The sequence below is a fragment of the Apium graveolens genome, chromosome 11, assembly GCF_009905375.1.
Source record: "Apium graveolens cultivar Ventura chromosome 11, ASM990537v1, whole genome shotgun sequence".
NCBI classification, from domain to species: domain Eukaryota; kingdom Viridiplantae; phylum Streptophyta; class Magnoliopsida; order Apiales; family Apiaceae; genus Apium; species Apium graveolens.
In genome coordinates this window covers 156,530,945-156,540,173 of record NC_133657.1, presented here as the reverse complement: position 1 = coordinate 156,540,173, position 9,229 = coordinate 156,530,945, and the positions used below count along the sequence as shown (strand labels likewise).

At 37.2% G+C, this 9,229-nt stretch overlaps 2 protein-coding genes across 2 annotated transcripts; one reads left to right on the top strand and one right to left on the bottom strand.

The window, feature by feature from the left end:
* Positions 1–404: 404 nt before the first annotated feature.
* LOC141696040 (flowering-promoting factor 1-like protein 1) lies at positions 405–809 on the bottom strand. The gene has a single exon (XM_074500233.1). The coding sequence runs from the start codon at positions 807–809 to the stop codon at positions 405–407; it is 405 nt and encodes a 134-aa protein (XP_074356334.1).
* A 7,064-nt stretch (positions 810–7,873) lies between these two features.
* Positions 7,874–8,881, top strand: LOC141696039 (uncharacterized). The gene is made up of 2 exons (XM_074500232.1): positions 7,874–8,028; positions 8,458–8,881. The coding sequence occupies exons 1-2, from the start codon at positions 7,874–7,876 to the stop codon at positions 8,879–8,881; spliced, it is 579 nt and encodes a 192-aa protein (XP_074356333.1).
* Positions 8,882–9,229: the final 348 nt, after the last annotated feature.

Sequence of the window (9,229 nt, the reverse complement as noted above, 5' to 3'; positions counted from 1 at the left end):
ACGTAACTACCATACACTATATTACCAAGGTCCAGACTTTATGACAAAGATTGAAATCGCTGTACAATAGATCACGTGTTTAACGTAAGAGAAGTTTTGATTCTTAAAGCTTAATAGAGATCTATACAAGTATATGTGGTCGATGAAGTCATATGAATGATTGCAAGGAGGCAAGCTACCCCTAGCGCCATTTCTAATATGGTCATACCATTGATCTTTAAAAACCACATTATTAAAGTCTCATGCCTGACTATTTGGATTTATCATATGGTGCGAGAAAACAAAAAATATCAGACACCCGTATAACTTAAAAATGCATTCAATCCATAATATATAGCAGTGCTTAATAGTAAACATAAATTAATTGTATGACTTAGTTTACAAATTAGTTAAAAATGGTTACACTAACTAAGAGTGGAAGAAGAGTCAGTTGCGCCGTTGAGATCACGAACTTCAAAAAAAGATCGATTCTTGACAACAATATCATACATATGAATAGACTTGAAGTTAGCAAAGCTTTTAGGCAGAGAAATGAGATGATTCGAATAATCGGACCTGTGGAACTGGAGCAGCTTGGGCTCAGTAGGGTTGTAGTACCTGGTCCATCCAAGTTCACCTAGTCGAAGCTCCAACTCTGAGTAGGATCGGATAACTTGGTTTGCTGGGAGATAAACAAGAACTCGTGGACGGGCACCAGGTGCAGTGGCTGTGCCGGGGTAAGGTGGTTCTTTTTGCTCAAATGATTCACGGGTCGGGTTGGAGATGAGACGGGCTACACCTTTCTTGTCGAATATCCATACTCCGGACATGGTTTTGTTGTAGAGAACTAGAGCGGAAGATGAGGAGGGCACGTACAGGGGAGTAAAGGAAGCTAGCTAGCAGTGTAATTGTTTAGCAGTATTTGTTTAGGGTCTGAGGGTGCTAGTTTTATGAAAGAAAAAAAAATGTATGTAGTTCGGCTCTGAGACAGCATGCGAGTGTTTAATGCTTGCTTTTAAAGCCTCTCTTCTTTATACATGGGCAGTGTGGCTCTTGTGTATCGTTTTCATGTTGTACTTTCACAATATTTTTTTCACCTTAGCTCTTAAATTATATAAATATACTAATTTATAAGTGTGCAATTCACAGTAATTTTTTTAATATTTTACGTATGTTCATTTATAATTTTTATAATTTTGTAAGGAAAAATAGTCTTTAAATTTGTACCCTCACTTAAACGTTTGAGATTTTATCGAACTTCAATAATTCACTCAACAGTTACTAATAATCTTAATTTAATGATGATTTAATAATTAACATTCAAAATGAAATTATCTTAAAATTATAAATAAAAGACCGATACAAATTTTATATTCACAATCTAATCATACTTATACTTTATTTTGATCATTGATACACACCATTTTATTATCTAATCGTACTTAGACTTGACTTAGAATATTGAGTTTGTCGTGCCACAGCCGTGACTCAATTATTCAAGAGGCTAAACATATATTAAGAATTACATAAGATATAATTGACAAGAGTTATCTGCCTATTGAACATCACATGACGTTTCGTGCCACAACCGAGGTTGTGTGATGGAATGTAGGATCCCTATTCCCACTAGCATTATGAATGCTAATTTTCACTTAGGGGGTTGAAAAAAATTAGATAAACTAGTGGGAGACACTTATGAATAAAGACCCGATTCATATAGTGTTTTGAAATGAAATTGAATATTTGCTAAGTGTTGTTATATGTTTATCATTTATAGATTTACTATATTCGTCATGTCTTCGGCACTATCACTCCGGAGCATACTAGATGCTCACAAGTTGACTGGTCCTAATTTAGCTGTTTGTTTTCACTGTAACAAGTTGGGGCACTGGAAGAGGAACTGCAAGGTTTACCTTGCAGAATTGAAGAAGAAGAAGGGTAGTAAGACTACCACTTCTGATTCAGGCATGTTCATGATCGAAGTTAATATGTCACTGGGTCAAATTTCTACTTGGGTACTAGACACCGCCTGTGGTTCTCATATTTGCAATTCGTTACAAGGACTAAAGAGAAGTAGGACTCTTGAAAAAGATGAGGTGTATCTACGTATGGGCAATGGAGCAAGGGTTGCGGCCATATCTGTAGGATCATTTAGTTTTACATATGCCTACGGGCAAGACTATTATTTTGAATAATTGTTATTACGTTCCCTCTATTGTGAGGAATATTGTTTATATTCCTATGTTGGATGTGGATAGTTTTTCATTTATTATTAAGAATAATGAATGTTCTATCCTTAGAGATAATGTTCTTTTTGGACGTGGCATTTTAAATAATGGTCTGTATGTATGTGACGTAGAGCATGATTTACTTCAGATTGAACAAACTAATAAAAGAAAATGAGATGATAAAAATCTGACCTATTTATGGCACTATAGGCTAGGTCATATTAGTGAAAATAGACTGCGGACATTGCATAAGGAGGGGTTACTTGACCCCTTTAATTTTGAATCATATCCTACATGCGAGTCTTGTCTATTGGGTAAAATGACCAAATCACCATTTAGTGGATATAGAGAGAGGGCTGTAGATTTGCTATGATTGGTATGTGGACCAATGTCTACGCAAGCCATGGGTGGATTTTCGTACTTCATTACTTTCATAGATGATAGATCTAGATTCGGATATGTGTATTTAATGAAACACAAGTATGAAGCCTTTGAAAAGTTCAAAGAATATAAACATGAAGTGGAGAAACAAACCAAACACAGTATTATAACTCTTCGATCAGATCGAGGTGGTGAATACTTGAATGGAGAGTTTCTAGATTATCTCAAAAAAAATGGTATAGTCTCCCAGTGGACTCCTCCATATACTCCACAGTTAAATGGGGTATCTGAAAGGAGAAATCGAACTTTGTTAGACATGGTTCGGTCCATGATGAGCTATGCGAATCTTCCAATATTCCTATGGGGTTATGTATTGGAAACCTCAGCATATTTACTGAATAAGGTGCCTTCCAAATCTGTTCCTCAAACACCATATGAGATATGGAAAGAAAGAAAACTGAGTCTTAAACACATTAAGATTTGGGGATGTCCAGCTTATGTCAAGAAAGTTGACCCAGATAAGCTGGAGTCTCGATCCGTAAAATGTAATTTTGTGGGATATCCTAAAGAGACTTTGGGATATTACTTTTACACCGATCATCGGGTGTTTGTCTCCAGACATGCTACCTTCTTGGAAAAGAAGTTTATCCTTGAAGGAAACAGTGGGAGCAAAATTGAACTTGATGAAGTTCAAGAAGCACAAACTACTACGGATCAAGTGGAAACACCTGTTCAGACTGAACAACCTTCTGTGGAACAGCCCATTCATAGGACAGGGAGAGTGTCTCACCAACCTGAGAGATATTATGGCCTTGTCATTGAGAATGACAATGAGTTGTCAATCATTGATGATGACAACCCTGTGACCTATAATGAGGCTATGAGTAGTGTTGACTCAAAGAAATGGCATAGTGCTATGAAATCCGAAATAGAATCTATGTATACCAACCAAGTATGGACTCTGGTTGAGGCGCCTGAAGGTGTTAAGCCTATTGGGTGTAAGTGGGTATACAAAAGAAAGATTGGAGCAGATGGCCAGGTGGAGACCTATAAGGCCAGGCTCGTGGCAAAAGGATTCAAACAAAGGCAAGGGATTGACTTTGATGAAACTTTTTCGCCTATAGCATTGTTAAAATCAATTCGGATTTTGCTTGCGATTGCTGCTTACTACGACTATGAGATATGGCAAATGGACGTGAAAACGGCCTTCCTCAATGGGGAAGTTGAGGAGGAAGTGTATATGACACAGCCAGAGGGTTTTCTTCCAAGGAAAATGAACACCTAGTGTGTAAGCTGCTGCGAACCATATATGGTTTAAGGCAAGTTTCTCGTAGATGGAACATCTGTTTTGATGAGCAATCAAAGAGTTTGGTTTTATCAAAAACATAGATGAACCATGTGTCTACAAGAAGGTTAGTAGGAGCGCGGTAACATTTCTTGTATTGTATGTGGATGAAATACTTCTTATAGGAAATGATATACCGATGCTACAATCAGTCAAAGTATGGCTATCAAAGAACTTCACCATGAAGGACTTGGGAGAAGCATCCTACATTCTCGATCCAGGTGAAGACCACTGGAAAGCTGTGAAAAACATCCTTAAGTACTTGCGAAGGACTCAGGACATTTTTCTTGTTTTTGGTGGTGAATCTGAGTTGACAATAGAGGGTTATACTGACTCTAGTTTTTAATCAGAAAGTGATAGCAAATCCATGTCAGGGTACGTGTTTACTCTGAATGGTGGTGTAATTCAGATTGTTGAAAGAGGAGATGTCAACGTCGAGAGAGTTGACACATATAATAAAGTAGCAGACCCACTCACAAAGCCACTTTCTCAGAGTCACTTTGATTGTCATAAAGACAAGATGGTTATTAGATACCAGAGTGATTGGCTTTAGTACAAGTGGGAGATTGAAAGAGATATGTCCTAAGTCACCTCATGTATGAGGATTTAGGAATAACTTTTATGTAATCTGTTTTGATTTCATTGATATTAATAAAAGGCTTGTTTTGTTTTAATTGCAGGCTCTATCTATTTAAATGTTTAAATAAGATATACCACAGTTTAGAGTAAAGCTTTTTATGGATTGTGATGAGATCATAATAATGAGACCTAAAAGATGATAACTCTAAACTTAAATAGTTCCTGGTCGTAGGATTACTAACTGGTAATTAATAATCCGCAAAGATCGGTACATACTATGCTTGCTTCATTATGAAGGATGTATGTTCTCATAGACATTTGTGTGGTGACAATATAGCTAGTATGTAGGTGCTTATTATAGAATAAGTTCACTGAACATGGCTCACACAGCTGAACAACTGATGGAGTTCACTCACATGTCAGCAGTTGTTCACATAGTGATAGTTGTACAAGTATCCTTAGACTTGAGGTCATCATAGTCATCTTGTGTACACTGAACTATGCTTTGGTTTAGTTCTTAGTCTCAAGGGACAATTATAAGGGATCTACTGGGTATAGGAATTTGTACACGAAGATAGTGTATAATCAATAAAGGATCTACCCCTTCCAGTGTAGGAAGAGAATGTTCAATGCTGATCCACTTATGTTAGTTCAGGAATCTCTGGCCAGAGTGAATGAAATTAGAAAGGAGTTTCTAATTTACATTAAATAGAACTAAGCATAGTGAATGGGAAAGCAAGTGATTAAATAAGATAGGCTTGACACAAGTTCCATGCCTTGTATTTAATCGTGACATTACAAGGTAGAAGGAATTAATTGTACGGTAACTACTCACTGAATAGGTTCTTGGTATTCTAAACAGTGAATTCGTATTATCCGGATAGTCGCGATATGCTGAGAAGTATCCCTCACGATGTAGAATAAATATGATTAATTAATTAATCATATTTAATGAATTAGATAATTTATATAAATAATGATAAAATAGTTTTATTATTATTTATTTCTACAATCGGCTAAATATTGAACCTACAGGGTCACACCATAAAAGAGAATGATTTAATGGTGGAGGAATTAATTAATAATGGCTGATAATTATTTATTTATGAAATAAATAATTAATTGGCAAATTTAATAATTGATTAAATGAGATTTAATTGATTATAAATTAACTAAGAAAAGGTTCTTAATATTATTAATTAAGAATTTAATTTTTGGAAATTAAATCAAGTGAGAGAATTATTTCTAAAGAGTTTAGAAAAAGGATTAATAACTAAAAGGTGTTTTAATTATTAGTGAGAATAATAAAGGGTTAATAATAATATTTTATGGGAAAATTTTCAGCTGAAAATTTTGCCTATAAATATACTATTATAAACCCTATTTTTGCCTCAACCAAAAATATTTACAAAACCCTAATTCTCTCCATCTCCTCCTCCTTCATTACATCGTTTTCTTGGTGGATACCGGTGGAGTGCTTCACACTTGAGGAGCAGCTGCTAAGGATCTCCGTTCATCGTTCTTGGATCGCTATTAAAGACCTCCATCTTTCCATTAACGTAAAGCTTCTTAAGGTAAACACACTGAACTACGAATTAAATATTATTTTTCGCATGGATCCTGCGGAGGGTTTCGGTTTTTTTAAGATTAAATTTACGTTTTCGCTGCGTTTATGTGCTAAAAACCCTTCACATTGTTTATGCAGGTTTGCAGAGGTGTGGAAGGAGTTGCAAACTGAGGTGAATAATTACTTGAAGCCTGATTTCTGGAAGAACGGATAATAAGATAAAGAACTTCTGGAACTTATGCTTGAAGAAGAAGCTGATGAAGCAAGGTATTGATTCCAGCACCCCATACGCCGTTAGCTAAATCAGAAATCAGAACCCCAAATGAAAAGGATTATACAATTGAATCTTTTTTGCTACAATCATCGCAAACATATCCTATTGAAACTGTAACTGAAACAGAGAAAACATTTAATGTCAGCAAAGCATATTACAACAGTAGTGGTAATGTAAGAAACCTGCAACTGAAATAGAGAAACCTGTTATGTATCCATCTTTTGGAGTCGACTAAAAGGCTGGAATTCTTGCTCGATTCTTGCATTAATATTACTAGGAAAACTTATTGGTAATGATTTTATTTTGTTTCAGGGGCTAATCTATTTTTTATAATACAAGTCTCACACCACCAGTTCCATCGCAATCAGCAACAGGAGGATTGTGTAGGAGTACGGATAAACGGGGTTTGACATTATAGAGACTGGTCTTACTGGAGTCACGCTTGGGCAGAGGATGGAGATGGGACTGTCACAAGTGGAGAAGAAGTAGTAGATGAAGAGAACTTCATGAAAATCGAAGATAATTAACTATTGCACTTTTTGGTTTATATTGGTTTAACTTAAGATTGTGATCATGTGTAAACTTCAATTTTGTTATTTTTGCTTGAGACTTTTGTACTTATTTAGACTTGGTTTGTATGTTGATGTTAAAACAACAGTAGTAGTGGTACACTACATTTGTGTGGATTAATTGTTGAATTGTGTGTTGTGGATATACCAATTAAATTTGGTGGCTTTCAATAAAATAAAAGGGTCATGCCAAATTTTTTTAAAAAAAATTGTGTTGCGGTAGAGGGTTAAATGGTTGCAATATATTATAAATTTGTTAATAAAATTTGTTGCAATTGACTCAAAATATGTTGCATAAGTCCATGTACTGCAACAATTATCACAAAAAAAAAGTTACTAAATGATGTTGCCATAAGAAACCTCATGTATTGCAATGCTATTATATTCGTTGTTATACATTTAAAAACGTTGCCATAAACCGAATTTGTAACTTATTTACTATGTTGCAATATGGTCCCAAATTCGTTACCATAAGTCTTTTTGGCAACGAGACCAAACGTTACGCCTATTTTTTCAATATACGTTGCCATAGACCCTATTGCAATGAATTTGTGCCATATAGCAACACTTTTTAGGGTTGCTATAGGCAATCTATGGTGTAGTGACTAACGACCAAGAAGTCGGGGGTAAGAGATAGTAACCCCATAAGGAGGAGAAAAAGAGAGGGATAAAGAAACAACTCTGAAAGAGTACTGGGTTCTCCATTTTGACGAAACGTCCAAAACAAAATCCAGTGGTGTAGTTCTAGTCTTGCAAAGCCCCAATGGGTTCATGACTGAGTATGCTTTGAAGTTGGACTTCCCAACCATGAACAACGAAGCAGAATATGAAGCATTGATAGCCGGCTTAGGCTTGACTAGAGCCGTGAGGGCCAAAAATCTGAAGGTCTGTGGAGACTCAAGACTTGTATTTGCTCAAGTCAATGGAGAGTTTATTTCCTAAGATAATACTATGGCCAAGTACCTGAGAGTCGTGAAGGGAATACTGGCTCAGTTTAATGACTGGTACGCAGAGCATGTTTCAAGAGAGGATAACACTACGGCTGATGCCTATCCCAGTTCACCTCATCTGAAATCAAGAACTACCCAAGAAGTATCTACTTTCAGGTCCAGAAGAGCCCAACTATACATTTCATAAATCCGATAGCACCGGTTGGTGTGGAAAGTTGTTGGATAGACCCGATCAAAACCCACCTAAAGACTGGGCGGCTCACCGACGATGCCCAGGAGGCACGTAAGTTGTCGGTGAGAGCATTGAGATATTCAGTGATTGAAGGTCTTCTCTACAAAAGGTCCTTTGTTATACCATACCTAAAGTGCTTGAGACCTCTTGAAGCAGGGGAGGCACTTAAAAAAGCCCATGAAGGGATTTGTGGACAACACTAGGGGCAGGGCCCTCTCTCATAAGATAACTTGATTGGGGTTCTACTGGCCAACTATGTTAGCTGATGCAAAGACTTATGTGAAGATATATGACAGGTGCCAGAGGCACGTTCCGATAGTATGATAGCCCACAGAGAGTTTTACATCTATCAGCACACCCATCCCTTTTGCAATATGGGGAATGGATATACTTGGAATATTTCTTGTAGCATCGGGACAGAGGAAGTTCATTGTGGTAGCCATAGACTACTTTACAAAGTGGATTGAGGCTAAGACACTAGCCCAGATAACCACCAAGAAAATTGCTCAGTTCTTCTGGGAAAATGTTATATGCCGATATGGGATCCCATGCTTCCTTGCCACGGATAATGGGCGACAATTTGATTATGCAGAATTCGGAGAGTACTTCGATGATAACAACATAGAGCTTCACTTCACCTCGGTTTCTCACCCACAAGCAAACGGGCTGGTGGAAATTGCTAACAGAATTATCCTTGATGGAATTAAGAAAATGGTGGAACGCTCAAGGAACACTTGGGCAGATGAGTTGTTGTATATCGTACCACCTGCAAAGTGACTGCTGAAGCTACCCCGTTTATGCTGGCTTATGGAGTCGAGGCCGTGGTGCCCCTCGAGATCACTCATGGATCCCCTAGGATTGAAGCTTATGAGCCAGAGACCAACGAAGAAGGCATGAAGCTCACTCTCGATTTTATTGACGAGGTCAGAAATGAGGCCAACGCCGCAATGCAGAGCATCAATGAAAAGCCTTCCTCTATTACAATAGAAGGGTTAAGGAAAGAATTTTTCAGCAAGGAGATTTGGTTCTAAGGAAGATTGAGGCATCGGGAGTTAGGGAGAGAGGAAAGCTAGCCCCTAACTAGAAAGGGCCTTATAAGGTCAGAAAGACATTAGTACGAGGATC